Genomic DNA, 16,603 nt, shown 5'->3' with positions numbered 1-16,603 from the left:
TGCTAAGGACGTTTGCCCTTGGATTTTGTTCCCACCTAAACTAGGATGATCTCATCTCATGATCCTTAACTTAATTACATCTCCAAAGACGCTTTCCAAGGAAGGTCATAGTGACAGACTCAGAGTAGGCATATCTTTTGGGGGCCACCGTTCACTCCACTAGAGTGTGTCCCTTGTCCTTCCCATCTTCCAGCATCTCCGCGCCTGCAAAAGCTTCGCCTCACCTTCCTCCTTCCGAAGGCAGCGCCCTGTCTGTCTGTCTCGTCATCCTCTGTGCCTGGAGTGGGTGACACTGTAAAAATCCCAGGCAGGGTGTAGGCGGCCAGCAGGAGACCCTGCCGGGCCCCCTGACCCCAGACAAATAGAAACCCAGGGTGGAGACTGGACCGAGCCGCCCCCACCGGCCGCGTCCACAGGCCCCTTGGTCCGCGTGAGAGCGCGAAGCTCAGGCTCCCCGAGGGGCCTGCACGACGGTGTGTGGCAGGTGCCCAGGCCTCCGCGGCCGGTCTGGGAGCACAGAGGCACGTTGGCACCAGATGTGACTTGTGGGTGGGCACCAGCCCCTCGTCAGGCTGGCAGCTCGTTAAGGCAGCTCAGGAAGCAGCCGAGGGGGCGAGTTCACAGCGGCGGGCGGGGCGCACGCTTGGGTCTGACTCATCATTATTTTACAGAAGTTCAAACACGAGGAGGAGGTGAACGTGTGACCCACTTCTGCCGGCTGATGGGCACCGACACTGGCAGGAGTGCCATGGCAACCAGACGCACGGGTTTCATTACAGCAGCCCACGGCGCTTTCTCACCAAGATTAATGGGGAACAGACACCGTCACCTCTCGCAGCCGGGGAGGGGGGGGGCGGGGAAGGAGCAGCGGGCTCTGTTTACGAGCGGAGCCCCTGTGCACCCCGCCCTCCACGGCCAGCTGCGCCCACGTACCTGCTGGGAGCCTGGGACGCCCGGGGCCGCGAGGCAGGGCCGTGCCCGACCCCCTCCTCTGGTTCCCGAGGCCCCCAGTCCCAGAGGACGGGCCGGGCCCGCCACCCTGAGCGGGCCAGGGTCCCGGCCCGAGCCCCTGACGCCAGACCTGCTCCCCCACCCCCCGCCCCCACTGCCCCCCTTCACTGAACCGAGGCTGGCTGCTAACTTACGCGTCTCTTCTTCCAGGGAGGCCTCCTTGACTCCCAGACCTCTGATGTTCAGATGTGGCCCAAAGACACAGCCTCAGTGCAGAAACAGGAGCGTCTTGTTCCAAGTAGGATTGACATTGGTGAGCTCGATGGGGCATCCATTGTGCCCTCCGCCCCAGAGTGAGGGCCGCCCAGGTGGGTGTCCTCCTGCCCCGTCTCACCCCTGTGTTGCCCACTCACTCCTGGTTGCCCACCCTCGGGGTGCCGTCTAGGGAAGGTTCGCCAGTCTCCCGAACCGCAGGTGTTCAGAACCAACACGCTCCCCTTTCTGGCCACTTGGACTTTGCTCTTTAGTTTTATCCCTGTGTCCCCGACTTGGAGCCCTTGTCGAGAGGCCCCATCACAGCCCCTCCCTGGCCCCACCCTCCCCTGGGAGGAAGAGCCCCTGCCTCCACCAGCACCCCTGGCCCCTTCCCATCCTTCCCGTAGGCGACAGGTCTCGGATCCCCGAAACGGATTCCCAGAGATGTGCTCAGGGAGATACACATCTGGATCTGCAGTCTCATTTGGAATTACAGGTCCACACGGTCTCAGAGCCCAAGTCAGTCAGGACCGGTCTGCAAGGTCGCAGGGGCTTAAAACAACAAAGGGGTAGGTGTCGCTTACACACAGGGACCCCACGGGTCGGCCCACTCATGGTGCAGGCCGCTGGGAAGCCCCGTGGGCAGTGCTGGTCCTGGAGGAGGAAGCCCCGCACCTGCCCCAGAGATCGAACGTCACGCCCCCTTCTGCTCAGAGCTCATTGGTCGGAAGCGGTCACGTGGGGGGGGGGGGGACCCCGGAAGTGCCTTCCGGCTAGCAGCTGAGAGGTGGAGAGCCACAGCCACGTGGCGAACCACACTCATGACATCAAGCCAGGTGGCACCGGCGTTCAAGGCCCCCTCCAGCAACCAAGGTGTCCTCCCTAGAACACGCCCCGACACCACCTGTGCCCCCCTCCCAGGACTAAGCGCAGGGACTGACTGAGTGCTGGCCCAGCGCTCGGTGTTTGTTAAATTAATAAATCAGGCCATGCAGGGGCTCCTGGGGGGCTCAGTCGGTGAGGCGTCCGACTTCGGCTCAGGCCACGATCTCACGGTTCGTGGGTTCGAGCCCCGCCCGCATCGGGCTCTGTGCTGACGGCTCGGATCCTGGAGCCCGCTTCCGATTCTGTGTCCCCCTCTCTCTCTGCCCCTCCCCCACTCACGCTCTGTCTCTTTCTCTCAAAAAATGAATAAACATTAAAAAAAACTTAAAAATAAATAAACCAGGCCATGCATAAAACTTAGACACTTCATGTGTTTAGAAGGCAGAGCCCCCCAAATGCTCTCCATCTGCGTGGGGGGGCATGTCTTGACATGGGACCACACCCACGCCAGCAGCCCCCAGCATGGCTCAGACGACACCCTCCCGGGTTGCAGCTCAGAGCAGAATCCCCTTCCTGTGCCGTGGAGGGAGGAGCTCCAGGGCCTGGGCTCCTCCCTCACCCCCCACCTTCCTCCACAATGGACTCTATTCGTCAGGACTTGCCTCTCCAAGTCCTTGGTGCTGCCCTGCGGTCCCCCATCGCCTCTCCTGCCACACCAGCCCTCCTCCACTCCCCCCCCCCGCAGACTCGGATCTGGGCACGTCAGGCCCCTGCTCCTGTCCGTGGCTCAGAGAAGCTGGCCTTGGAAGTAACAGAGTGGCCCAGGCACAGCCTGGGGGCGGGGGTCCAGGTTCCAGCCCACGGGGGTAGCTACTCTGTAAACTAGATCCGTTTGCATGGGGTGGGTGCACCCGGGGCTGGATGTTGTGGCTGTGGCACGAGCAATGCTATGATCAGGTACGCCCCTCAGAGTCTGGGGCCACCCAGCCCGCGGGCCCCTCACCCTCCCGCACCCTTGCCCGACGTCTTCGGCTCCCCTCCCCTTCCACCAAAAGCCCGCTTGTCACAGCTGCGTTTGCCATCCGGCGTTGGAACCCTCTTTCCTCTGACCCTCCCCACTTCTGCATGACATTTGCCACAGTGACTCCGACCTCACGGTACTGTGCCCGCTGAGGCCGCCACTGGGGCCTAGTGCTAGGCGGGGCCAGCCAGGGTGCGGGGAGGCATTCACGCGGGAGAAACCCAGGCGTCCCGCTGGGCTCCGTGGCGCCCGACCGTGTGGCTCACCTTCGAGGCCTGTGCCATCCTCAACAGAGGGACTATTGAAAGTAGATTTGCAGACGTCAAGTTCAGACAGTGGAGAGCTTGAGCCCGCCATGCAGGAGGGTGTCAGCACCACGGCCAGCACCCCTGCCGTAGGGATGTAGGGAAGGGAAGACACCTTGGGGTCCCGTCACCCTTCCACCTACCGGCTGGGATGCCGACAGCCTCCTCAGCAGCCTGAGCCTCATCCCCTCCGCAAGGTGAGGACCCTGCCCACGGGGCTCTTGCGTGGCTCCCAGGAGACGAAGGATAGAAGAGATTCCAGCTCAAGGACGACACTGCTAACTGCTCAATAAAACATGCCCTGGGTCCAGCTCACCTTCTGCAGCCTGCGTGTGCGCAGAGGGCCGGGGGAAGGGCTGGCGTGCCATCTGGCGCGTGCACACGCACACGCACACACCCCCAGGCACATGGGGGCGGACGGGAGGGGCTTCCCCCGAGGCCAAGGGGCCAGCCACGCTTGCCCCGGGAGAGAAGATGGACAGAATGCACAAGAGGCTCATCTCCGGCTGCGAACTTCTCGTCTTGTCCAGCCAGTTCTGAGCTGGGCTGTGTATCCTCGGTGCGGAAGATGAGCGGTCGAGCGGCCCCTTTCCTGCAAAGGTCAGAGAATTCCCCAAGCAGGGACTACCCTGGGCTGAGCACTGGCTGTGTTACCCACTCGAGAGAGTCCTGGGGGAACTGGACCTCCTTTTCCCAAGCGTGAAGGGAGATTGGACCAGGTCATGGGCTCTCAGGCCGCAGAGGGTGTAGGACTCACCTGGGGCAGGGGGAGATGATTAAAACCGCAGACTCCCCTGCACCCCCAGGAGCTCTGATTAGGAGAGTCTGGCCAGGCCCAGGGACCCCTTTCAATGGCTTCCCCAGGGGACCCCGATGCAGGTAGTTCCCTGATTTTTAGGAACTTCCAGGTCAGGAATGGAGCCTACTGTTTTTTGAGAAGGGGATTCATTTATTATTTTTTTAAATTTTTTAAATATTTTTATTTATTTTTGAGACGGAGACAGAGCACGAGCAGGGGAGGGGCAGAGAGAGAGGGAGACAGAATCCGAAACAGGCTCCACGCTCCGAGCCATCAGCCCAGAGCCCGACGCGGGGCTCGGACTCAGGAACCGCCAGATCATGACCTGAGCCGAAGTCGGACGCTCAACCGACTGAGCCACCCAGGCGCCCCTAGAAGGGGATTCATTTAAACATTGCTGGTTCCTCTGTGCTTTGACTCCAGGTCTGAAGGACGCGGTTTCCTCCTCTCCTCTCTCTCTGCGGCCGCCTGTAACTCACAGCCATCTGGCAAAGTGAGTCGTCGACGGAGGTCGAAACATTTATCTTCCTCTCCCTACCTGATCCCTCCAGAATTCAGAAACTCTTAGTGCTGTCATTCCTCATGACAATTTATGTATTTGCCTGAGACTGGGAAGAATCTGTCTTCCTGGAACAGGACACAACTGGACGGATCCTTGACCTGGCTTCCCGGCCCCTGGAGGCTTTTCGAAGTACAGTCTGGATTCCTCGTGGAAAGTTCCGGCAAAGCAGGTGTAAAAGAGCCTGTACGTTCAGTCACTCTTCTCGCTTAAGTAACACTCTCCTTACATCCATCATCAGGCCGAGTTTATTGAAAACCAGACTCGGTGCGCAAACAAATGAACCTTAACCGTGTTCAGCTTTGCTGGAGAGGAAAACCGTGTTTGCGCGATAACCTTTGCGGACGTCAGAGTCCAGGACTGCCAGCCGCCTGGGCTTTTGTCTTCTGCCCGTCACGCGGACCGGATCCGGAGTTCTCCCACTTTCCTCCAACCTGTGGCTAGAACCCCCCAAAAGCTGACGTTTCTAAGTTCTTCCCGCTCGTTTGCCTTGGAGTCAGATGGAAATCAAACTGCTCCTCTGCTGAAGCCACATCGGCTCCTGCAGGGGACAGGGCGACTGAACGTCCGGGCAGCCACCGCTGCGGCTCCTATGTGGACGGCCTTCCCGCCGGTGGCCCTGTGGCAATCTTCTCAGCTGGACGCTCTCTCCGCTCCGAGAACGAGTGCGGGCCTTGCTGGGACTACTTACCCTTTGTTTTTCTTTTGTTTCCATGGAAATGGCTCTCAGTAAACTACCTGATTGCTCAGATCACTTAGAGACCTAGCTGAAGCGGAAGTAACACCACCCGGAATACACGCTTCTATCACCCTGCCCGAGTCGCGTGAGGGAGGGGGCGTGATTGCTAACGTGTCCTGGTGCGCCCGTGTAAACAGCTTCTACAAAATTGGAACCCTTTTGAGTCATCTGATGGTTAAACAGTGGCTCTTGGGGATGTCCGCTCCCAGAGGCATGTGAGTCCTTGGCTCTGGTCCTGCCCGGAGCCTCCACCCTGGCCTGGGGGCAGCCACTCCCAGGCTGCAGGGCCCCATCGAGATCAGGCCCCGGGGCGACATCCACAGTAACCACGGAACGAGGAAGGCCAGGACCAAGGCGGGACCATACGGTGCTCTCACCAGCCGGCTGTGCTGGAGGAAAGCCCCGAATTCGGTCCCCCAGGGCAGACGGTGGGTAGGTGGCGACAGGGTGGCTCTTGGGGCCAGCCATCTTTCCAGTCCGTGGAGCCAAGGACCAAGGGTGGGGACAACCGTTAACATAAAAAACAGAGAGGGCGCCTGGGCGGCTCAGTTGGCAGAGCATCCAACTCTTGACTTCAGCTCAGGTCATGATCTCACGGTGCGTGAGTTCGAGCCCCGCGTCGGGCTCTGCTTTCTGCCTTGTCTAGCCGACAGCGTCCTCGGAGATCGCCGTAGGGCTTGGCGTGCAGGGAGGAGAGGCAAGACTGAAGCAGGGGGCCCTGGGGAGGTGAGAAGGGGCCCAGTGGGCGGCCGAGGCCTGGGTTCCTGCCGGCAACCTGGGGTGCTCTTAACCTTCCCAGGATCTGCGTCCGGGCAGTGTCTTGGGGCCTCCTGAGGGAACGACGGATAGAAAGTGCTTTGCAAACACACACCAGGATCTGGCCGGGCTGGGTGTGGATGGATTTCGGCCAGCCTGGAGCCTTCCCGCTGCTCCACAGTTAGGGAGGCGTGGGGAGGCCAGGCGCGTGCCGTGGAGGCGTGCGAGCGGCTCAGGGGCAGCGACACCAGGGTGGCAGGGCCGGTGGGAAGCTGTGTGGAAATCTGGCCCTGACTCTGCCCTGCCCCCCCCCCGCCCCCCCGGCTGAGGGCAGCCTGGGTGAGGTCGCTTTTCTTCTCTGCGCAGGGGTCTCCCCGTCTGACGGGGGTCAGCGGCCCCCCGTGTTTCTCAGAGCCCTAACCCCTTGGCAAACCAGAGCGCTGACCAGTCCACGGACCCCGCCCCGGCGCACCGAGCGAGCGGGGCCGGAAGGAGCGGAGCGCCCTTCCCCAAATGAACTGGGAACAGGCCTTTTGTCCACGGAGCCTCTGCCGGGCGTATTTCCGGCTGTGCTCCGGTCGGTGAGGGTGCCGGGTTCCCTGGCGGGCTCGTTTGTCTTCTAGCCCCAGGCACCTGGCCAGAGAGCTGAGGCCGTGGCTCCCATCCGCGGACACGGGGCTCTCCTGCCCTCAGACGGCGACACTCGCCCTTCCTCCCCTGCTTCCTCAGCTCCCCCCCGCCCCGTCCTCTGAGGTCTGGACTGGGCTGGGCCACGTCGTCCCTGCTGACGGGGCCGCAGAGGCCCCGGAAGCCGGGCCGGGGAAGCCGCGCAGGGACTCGGGCCGGCTCTGTCTCTGCAGAGCGCGCCCGCGATTCCGCCGCCACGGCTTTGAACTCCACGCTCGGGGCATTTGTTTCCGAGGCCGGAGCCTGTGTTTATCGTTACTAACGTGTGTTTTCTCGGGAGGGACGCGCCGCCTATAAATTTAGGAGGAGGGGGTGGCCCCGCGCAGGTAGTTGAGGGCGGATGCGTGTGCTGGGAGCGCGGCGGCCCCAGAGCTCAGAGGGAGACGGATCTCCCGCAGACCTCCGAGAGGCAGCTCATCTGTTCGGGGGCGAAGGAGGGAGGGGTGGGGGACCGAGCCTCCCATTTGTCTGACGACGCATCAGAGGCTCGCCCGTCTCCGCACCCGGTCTGCGTGGCCCTGCTGCCCGGGCTCGGACCCGCTCGGCCGAGGCTCCTCGGGGCGGGGGGCGCGCAGTGGGATTGGGCAGGGGGGCACCCCAGGAAGGCCGCGGCGGAGAGGGCCGGCATTCAGGGCACCGGTTCGCGTCTCCGGGGCTCCGCGTCTGACCGATCGCACAGTCTTGCGGTTAAAGACCCCCAGAGCCGTGGGATGCCAGAGATGGGTGGGGTGGGGGTGGGTTATGATTCAGCAGACAGTCCCTCCTGCCGGCACCTTACCTCTGGGGGAGGAGCCGTGTCCCCTGGGCACTAGGGTGAGCTTGGCCAAAGGAACGCAGGCCCCAGGGACAGCCAGCGGGGCCGGCACAAGCCGCTGCCGGGGCCTGGCGCGTCTCCGTCCATCCTTCGGGGCGTCGTGCCTCACGCCCAGGCTAGCACAGTCCCTCTCGCCCGGCCCCGAGTGAGGCCCGTGGAGCCCGCTCATGGAGGCCAGAGGCAGAGGCCGAGGTCATGACGCCCACCGTGGTTACGTGGCAGAATCTGGCAGAAGGAGAGGGGCACCCGGCCCGCACCCCTCTCCTCAGGACAGGCCAGCCACGCGGACAGAGGAAGCCCTTTCCCTTTGGCCACAGGAGCTCGGGCACAGCTGGGAGGGCGGGTTGTTCCCGGTGCTCACCCCCCAACCAGGGGGACGCACTGACCTGCTCGTTTCCATGTGACTTCCGTGGCGCCCCCCGTGCTCCAGGCGCTGGGCTGCGTGCAGGGCCGTGGAGAGAGCCAGACGGCAGGATCCCTGCTCCCGGGAGCACGTGGGCACGGGGCCTAGCGATCAAGCCCCTGGTCCCCAAAGAGACCCCCGGGGCAGCCCTTGCATCTTTCCAGGAAACCCACTCTGGAGTCGGCCGGAGCCCGCGTGTTTCCCCGGCGCTCTGCCCTTCTTCTCTTTTCCTCACACCCGTCCTGCCAGCCTCCACCTCAGGGCCTTTGCGCGTGCTGCCCTTCTGCGCACAGCACGGGCAGCCAGAACCTGCGTGGCTAGATCCACTCCTCAGGGAGGACCCATCCTTCTCCCTCCCGGTCCAGGTTGTCCTCGAGCCGCTCTGAGTCACGATGGCCGCTTGGTGACGGGCTGTCTCTTCTGACAAGAACAGGGCCAGGGGCCTCACCAGTTCTATCACAGCTGACCGAAGTCTCCTGCTGCCGGGCTGACCCTCGGGACACAGGTGGAAGCATACCGAATGCATGAATGCACGTCGGTTCACCCAAGAGGTGGCTCGATAAGGGATCGGGCTCAGAGGCGCCCCCTGAGCCAGGGGGTCCTGACGGTGCCTCCGTCAGGGGCCCCAGGGCTTTTCTTGTTCCAAGTAGAACCTACTTATCCAGACAAAGCCACCCCACCCGCCTCCAGCCTCACGTGATCGGAACACACCGGACACTCGATGTCCCCAGACAAATCTGCACCTTCCTGGGGAGCGAGGGCCCCTTCCCGGGGTGCGGAAGCCCTCGGGATGGAGAGGCTGGGCAGCAAGAGGACGCAGGCCCCGCCCAAGGCCCCGAGTCTCGGTTGTGCGCAGCCCGAAAGGGGGGTGATGCCCTCTTGCTGGGGAAGAAACCGAGGCACTGTGCCCGGGCAGAGCGGCCCCAGACGGGGCTGGGTTCCCGTGTGGCTGTTCACGGTCGGCCCCTCGTCCTCCAGCCCGGCCAGCCAGGACCCAGTTCCTTCTTACTGTTACCGCAGAGGCGCGGGGGCGGGAGGGCTTTTTACCTGCATTCTTGTTGTGAATGGGTGTGATGGGACCGTCACCATTTTCCAGATGACGCCCTGCGTCCCTGCTGCTCGGCGGGCGGCCCGCGGGCCAGCGGAAGGGCAACGAGGGAATTTGCGTGCGCCCGAAAGTTCGGAAAGAGTGGCTCTGGGTGACAGCCTGGCTTCAGCCGCCAGATTTTCCGAAGGTGATAACCCTGTCCTCCGTCCCCTGGTGCCCCCGAGCCCCCTGCTGTCTGGGTCTGGGCTGGCCAGGTGGCTCTTAGACCCCCCGCCTCACACAGGTGTGATTTGCTGACCGGGACCCCCTCCACCGCCCCCACCCGTCCACCCGCGCAAGGACTACAGATCAGATAGATCGGGGCGACAGGGTCCGTCCATGTGACTGTTTCTGACGGAGGCACTGGGGAGGTCCCCGCAGTAATCCTCGTGTGGCATCGCCTCCCCGGGGCCCGAGGCCGTGGCAGCGAAGCCCAGACCCCGGGGAGGGGGGGAGGGAGGGAGGGTGCCCCGCACTCCCCCGGTCTCATCGGGCTACTCAGTGGCGTTGTTTGCACGTGTTGGTGCCGACGGGAACTTTCAGAAGAATCAGATTCGCTCTCAGCAAAGAATTACCATGACCCGCGCGACGGTCCCCTAGCAAACGTTCGGGGACAAAGGAAAAGGCGAGCGGTGGCCGTGAGGGCCCCTCCCTGTTCATCGTGGACAAAGACAGGTGCAAGCATACTTCTATTGTTTTGGGGAAAAGCCGTCTTAGCTGCCAAGGAGAAAAGTCGCCGGGAGCCTGCTCTCTGGGGAAGGCTGTGGCCCTTGGTCCGAGGGGAGGCTCCCAGCCCCACACCGGGTTTGGGCCACGTGCTCACCTCCTCGGCCGCGGGCTGGAAAGAGGAGAGGACGGAGAACCAGGGTCATGAAGGTGGCCCAGGAATCAAGCCCGGATCATCGGTGGGATGTGGCGTGGCCAAGAACAACAGAGGACCGGAGAGGAGCTCGAGAGGAGGGAACCTCTCCCTGTTCCTCCCGCCCTTTCCACGCAACGTGCGGCCCCCACGCGAGGACTGGGGTGGCCCAAGGGCTTGAGCTGGCGTGACCCCCTCCTCCCGATACAGACCTGGCCCATCAGGATGACCTTCAGAACTCACGTTTGGCCATTGTAGGACATCATGTGCTTCCCAGAAGGAGGGGGCACGAGGACAAGGGGTGGCTCCTGGCAGCCATACTGCGACCATGAGGCAGCCAGCCCAGGGACAGAGCCAACACATGGAAAAGCAGAGCCGAGAGAACCCCGAGCTCCTCTCCTGGGCTCAGATGCCTCCCAAGTTCTGAAAGGGCCTGCCACACACGATCCCACTCATCAGCACGATGGTCCTGCGACCTGGGAGCTATTTTGTTTCCCATTTTGTAGACCAGGGGACTGGACTGTGAGAAGCTAGGCGTGCCGGCGATCACACGCTCAGGACACCGGACGCAGGTTCCCACCACACGCGCTACCCCGTCTGGTGCCTGGGGACCGGAGCAGTGCTCTCGGAGAAGGGGCAGCTGAGAGCGGCTGGCGGGCAGTCGTGAGCCCGGGCGGCTCCACGGCGGGGGGACTGGGGGCCGGAGAGCCTGACCGGAAGTCGTCTGGTCCCTGACCTCCAAGGGCACCCTGGCCGCGGGGGGTGTCTGTGTGGCTTGAGCACGCCGGGGATCAGGGGCTCTCCGGCACCTTCCGCTGATGGAGAGGTAAGGAGACAGCTCGTCCAGATGAAGAATGTACCTGTCCTCGTTATTCCCGCAGAAATGCATGAAAATGTTCTGGGAGAGGAGCCAGCTGCCACCGGGGAGTGTCAGGGAGGTGGGCGAGGGAAGATCTCAGCTTGTATGTCTGCTCCACGCTGCTTGGTGGCAGGAGCCCTTGGAAGAAACAGGTGGCATTTAGAAGCGGCTTGGGAGGGAGTTCCAGAAATAAGCTATCCCGAGTTCAACTCCCCCCAGTCTCTTCCTGGGTCTCAGCGTGTGAGTGCGGTGTCACCGTGACCCCAGAAGCCCCCCTTCTGTGCCCGGGGGCCGAGAGCAGCTGTCCCCACCCTTGGCGAGCAGAAGGGGCTCCTACGCCCCCGGGCCGGCGAGACCCCTCGTGGGGTTGGGGGTTCGGGGACCGGCTGCCATCCCTGCAGGTCACAGGGACGCGCGGCAGAACCCGGGCTCTGTGCACCGAGGCCAGCAGGTCAAGGGGAGGCCAGCGGGGAGCACGGCTCAGGTGGCCCCGCGCTGGGGCCAAAGGAGCCAGCAGACGGGTGCCCCCGCCAGAAGGGGTCCGGGGCGTCGTCTCTCCCCAAAGGCGGCGTCGACGGAAGCCTCTGCGCGTGGCAAGTCGTACCTCTTACCGTCCCGTGCTCCCCACTCCCTGTGCGTGTGACCGTGGGCCTGGGTTTATCAGGCGGGAAGCGAGCCCCCCAGGGAGGGGTTGCGGGGGGGGGGTCTCCCGGCCCAGTTTCAGAGCTGAGTTAGCTGGAAGGCCCTAAGCAGGAGCCCCCTGGAACTGGCACGCCAGCCGTGAGCGAAACAGGAAGGAGAACGTGGTGGGTCCGAGTCCGCGTGACAGGGAACTAGGACACACTCTCCGTTCTCGAGGGTCTCAGACCGAGCCCTGACGCGCAGGCAGTGCGGCCATGCTGAAGCCATGGCAAGGGCGTGTCCGAAGTCACGGTCAACACGGCTTGAAACACTTCTGAGACTCCGCTCCAGGGAGGCGTGGGCTGAGACTTGGTCGTTGTGGGGTCTGCGTTGCTCCCGGTAACGGCCAGCGGGCACGTGCTTCAGGGGAGGGGTTTCCGAGCGGCGGGTGGCTTGGCGCGACCGTGTGGCAAGACATCAGAGAGTCGATGGTGGGGTCGGATGAGGTTTCCGTGTCCAAAGTGGCAGCGGGGGGAGAGAGGAAAGAGGCCAGGGACCCCCGGCCCCCGCTTGGCGGAGGCCGACGTCGGCCTCCAGCCGGAAGAGGCCCTGCTCACCACCCCCGGGCAAAGGCACCTGAGTCTGGGGTCCGAGAAACACAGGCTTGGGTCTGGGTGTGTCCCTCCCGACTTGTGACGTGGGGACAGTCGGGCACGGACGGAGCCTGAGCCGCTGCCCTGGTCTCCCACGCTGGAACCTCGCTGAGTCGTCCCAGTCTGTGTGTGCCTGACGCACCGTGTGGCCGCAGGACCGTTGATGACCCTTTCCTCTGCCTGCAGAGGGGCGTGAGCGACCCCACGTGCACGCTAGGGGTCACTGGGCCACCCTCTGGCTCACGCCGCCTCTCGTCTCATGGAGGGGACCCGCCTGATGCGTCCCGGCCCCCGGGTTTGGCCCAAGGGGCCGAGTGGGGGACAGATCAGCAATTCCATTTTAAGCAGAAACTCATTTCCAACTTCTTTTCATACAGGATTGCTTCTGTGGGTGGAAATTCACCGGGTTCCTGAAGCCACAGTTGACTTTTAATATTATGGAAGCTCTCCATTTTTCACTAATTTAATTTCTAGGGCTATTAAAGGTAGCCCGAAGAAACACCATCTGTTGAGTCGATGATAGAGAAGGAATTTTAGCAGTGAGACTGTAAATTTCCACTTTATCAGGGATCTTGGTATCTGAAATCAATTTGGGGACTCATTGAAATGCTTATCGGGAGAATTTCTCAGTCAGGGTCCTCTTCTTAGGCGGTTTTTCATTTCGATCGGTCAGCTCCTGACGTTCTCGGCCCCGGGAAGGGCCCCAGTGCTCCTGTCCAAGTGCATTTCAAAACTGTCAGGAGAGCGGCCGTCGGAAGACGAGATAGTTAAGGGATTTTATTATTTTTGCTGAAATTCGGACAGTCAACGCTGGGCGTATTCCCGTTGGAAGAGCTCCCCCTGCCCCCGGGGACGGGGGGAGACCCCGTATGAGCTGATGCCCCCTGACGCCTCACGTCCTCCGGTGGGTTCCCACCTCTCCCAGGGGCAGGCTGTGAGACTCAGGCTGTGGGGCCCCAGGAAGCCCCTTTCCCTGCAGTTCTGGCCTCGGGGGCTCCCCGCTGCCTCATCAGGGACTATTTAGGAGACGCCAGCTGCGTGCCAGGCACTGAGCAACAGAGCAAGACAGACCCCGTCCGTCCCCGCGGAGCGCACAGCAAGGGGACGCCGAGATAAGCCCAGCTCCACGGAGGGGGTGACGGAGGCGGAACATCAGCCACGGGCTTCCTGGGATGGGGAGGAAGGGACCAGCCTCAGGGAGGGTGAGCCTCCGGGATGGGCGTGCCCTCCAGCGGGAAGGCTGCAACGGGGACAGGCTTAGTGTGCACAAGGGACAGAAGCAAAGCGTCCCGGGGTGGGGGCAGATCCTCGAGGGACAGGGAGCTATGCGGACAAAGGCCAGGGTGCAGGCCAAGCGGGCCAGCGGGTGGGCCAGAGGGCCGGCGGGGCTCCCGGGGTGGGGGGTGACACGGGAAGGAGTCTGGGTCCCGGGCGGCCTGGACGGAAGGAATGTTGGAGAACTTCAGGCCGTGTTTGGAACGGCCCAACCAGGATGGGAGGGAGGACTCACGTCCGGGCAACAAACACGGCCAGGGTCCCAAGGAAGGGGACACAGCTGGTGTCACATAGGTTTCGTGTGTGAAATGTTGTCTCGACCCAGATTGGGGGTCCTGCCTGGAGACGGAACACTCCCTTCCTGAGCGGATGGTCTCGTCCACAGCCCCACACCTCCCCTCTCCGAGGGCCGCTCTACACGCACCTGCCGGCCCCGGGCCAGGCACCAGACAACCACGTTGTTCAAATTCGCCAGTCCCCGGGGACAGTGCAACCCGGCCGCCCCCCGCTCTCCGCACACACTCAGCGGTCCCACGGGGCCCGCGGGACGTGGCTGCTGATGGGGGAGTGGGCGCAGGCCGTCCGCTGGGCCCGGCCGGGTCTCTGAGTGGGACTCCTGGGCTCCAGCTCTCTTCCTCGCCCCCTCCTTCCCCGTGGCCGGGCTCCCCGCGCCACACCCAGGAGCCCCTGAAGCTCTGGGACTCCACGAGAAACGCGGTCCCTGTGCCTGGCGTGCGAGCCCGTCCTCTGTCCCCACGTGAAGGCCCAGCCCCCCGTCACCCGCTCCCCACCGTCCCCCTGCCCTGGCCCACCTCGCCCCCGCATCTTGCCTGCCTTCCCAGACAAGCTCTACCCCCTCCTCCGGGAAGCCCCCCATCCTCAAAGCTTCTCTGGCTGTGGGTTCTCAGCGAGGGCAGGTAGACCGGAGGAGTGGGTCCTTCAGCGGCCGCGTCCTCGGATGCCCTGAGCTGCCTGTCCTCTGGGGCTCCCCGGATGGTCCCCGAGGAACAGGTTGGCGGGGGGGGGGGGGGGGCTCGGCTGAGGGGCCCCCAGGCTCTCGAGGTCAAATGCTGCAGACCGCCGTCCTTGGGTGGCTGGAAGACACCCTCACCGCTACGATCCCCGTCTGCTTTCCGAAAGAGCCGTGCGCCAGCCGGCAGGTGGACCGTCCCCACCCGTGAGCCTCTGCTCTCACCTCGCCACCTTCCCGCTGCCTCGTCCCTCCGCCGTCTCCGCTCCCTCGCTCCGAATTCTGGAGGGTTTTCTACCTTTCAAACCCCTTCTGAAAGGTTAATCCGTTAGACAGCTCGTCCCTTTAGCCCTCATTAGCCAGCCCTTCATTAGCAGCAAAATCTTTCATTAGCGGCGAAGACCTCTGTCAGGCGCCTGTCAGCGGCAGCAGCAGCAGTGGGGGGGGAGGGGCCTGGGCGTCAGCAAGAGACAGGCAGGGGGCGCCGGGGTGGGGGGGGGGAGAGGAGGGGGAGGGGGAGGGGGCGGCGCCCGGCCTTGGCCCACGGACAGCCCTACCACGTGCACGACCTTGGGGGGCCCTCTTAGCGGGCAACACGGTGCCCCTGTGAAGCTGAGACAAATGACCGCACCCCAGAGCAAAGCAGCTCGCGCCCACAGGGCACGGCACAAGGCAGGGGTGAGGGGGGCACAAGCGTGCTTCCGACGAGGCCGCCTCGTCCATGTGCGAGGCCCTAACTGCTCAGCCCTGCGTGTAGCAGGAAGCCGGGATGGGCAAACAGTGGGAGCGGCGGCCGTGTGCTGATAAAACTTTACGTGCAGGGGCGCCCGGGGGGCTCGGTCGGTTGAGCGTCCGACTTCGGCTCGGGACATGATCTCGCGGCTTGTGGGTTCGAGCCCCGCGTCGGGCTCCGTGCTGACGGCTCGGAGCCTGGAGCCCGCTTCGGATGCTGGGTCTCCCTCTCTCTCTCTCTGCCCCTCCCCTGCTCACGTCCTGTCTCTCTCTCTCAAGAATAAATAAACATCACAAACAATTTAAAAAAAAAAAACTTTATGTACAAAAACAGGCCAGCTTTGGCCCACACGTGGGCCGCAGTTTGCTGGGCCCTTTAATCCCCAGCACATCCCTGGAGGTGGCAACCAGTCACGGGAAGGGTGAACCAGTCGGGGCAGCGGCTGCTCAGGTGCCGAGACCCTCTGCCCAGACTCCGGGGAAACAGATCCAGCAGGAGGTGTGTGCACGTGAAGAGATTCACCGGGAGAAGCGGTTCACGGACCGCAGAGGCCGAGCGGGCCCGAGGCCCAGCCCCAAGAGCCGATGGCATCTGTCCCCATCCGACCCAAGTGGGAGGCCGGAAGGGACCGGTGTCCCGGCTGGAAGACAGGCGGGCCGAGAGGGGGGACCCTCCCTTCCTCGGCCTTTTCACTCTATTCAGGCCGTCAACGAGTTGGGTGAGGCCCACCTATGTTAGACAGGGTATCTGCTTCACTCCGTCTCTCACTTCACATGCCAACCTCACCCAGGAGCACCCTCTAGACGCACCCTCAGCAGGGTTTAACCAAACATCCGGGCCTCCGGGCCAGTGGCTCAGCCTCTTACACACGGGAGTGACCATCACCGGCCCCCCCAGGAGGTGTCACTAGTAATCTTACTCCACTTTGCTCCTTCCGAGGGGGGAGTAGCTCCGCGGAGGGTCTCGGGGCTGCAGGCAGGGATCTGAGCGCGAGGGCATGACCCCAGAGGATGCGGGCGGCTCCTGGGGGCCAGGCAATTCCCCCCCCCCGACTCGCTGGCCTGCTGCCCCCTTCCCCCCTTGTCCGGCTCAGCCCCAGCTCCGCACCTGGGCCACTGCTCCCAGCGTCAGAAGTGGCGGGAACAGAGCTGTGGTCGTTTTGCCGTGGGCCGCCTGCAAGGAGAGTGGGACTCAGGTCCGGGACGCGTGCGTCCGACTCTGCTTAACAGGACACGAGACACGGGATCGGGGCCCACCCGCCCCAGCACGGCCTGTCCTTAATTGCACCTCACTTACTCCCACAAAGACCTTATTTCCAAATAAGGCCACATTCCCAGGTGCCAGGGCTCGGGACTTGAGCGTATCTTTGGGCACACGATTCAACCCACCACACGCGGACAAGCGAGTCTCTGGGGCGTTTGGAATGTCAGGT

The 16,603-nt window shown here is 63.4% G+C and overlaps 1 protein-coding gene across 1 annotated transcript; it reads left to right on the top strand.

Moving 5' to 3' along the window:
• Positions 1-305: 305 nt before the first annotated feature.
• On the top strand, positions 306-2,454 carry LOC109258249 (uncharacterized). The gene is made up of 3 exons (XM_053908497.1): positions 306-1,319; positions 1,614-1,775; positions 1,921-2,454. Exons 1-3 carry the CDS (start codon positions 722-724, stop codon positions 2,148-2,150), a joined length of 990 nt encoding a protein of 329 aa, XP_053764472.1. The 5' UTR covers positions 306-721; the 3' UTR covers positions 2,151-2,454.
• Positions 2,455-16,603: the final 14,149 nt, after the last annotated feature.

Source organism: Panthera pardus, unplaced genomic scaffold, assembly GCF_024362965.1.
Source record: "Panthera pardus isolate Hobbes unplaced genomic scaffold, ASM2436296v1 HiC_scaffold_20, whole genome shotgun sequence".
In the NCBI taxonomy this organism is placed as follows: Eukaryota; Metazoa; Chordata; class Mammalia; order Carnivora; family Felidae; genus Panthera; species Panthera pardus.
Note: the sequence above shows the minus strand (reverse complement) of the source record. Positions and strands in the feature narration are given on the sequence as shown.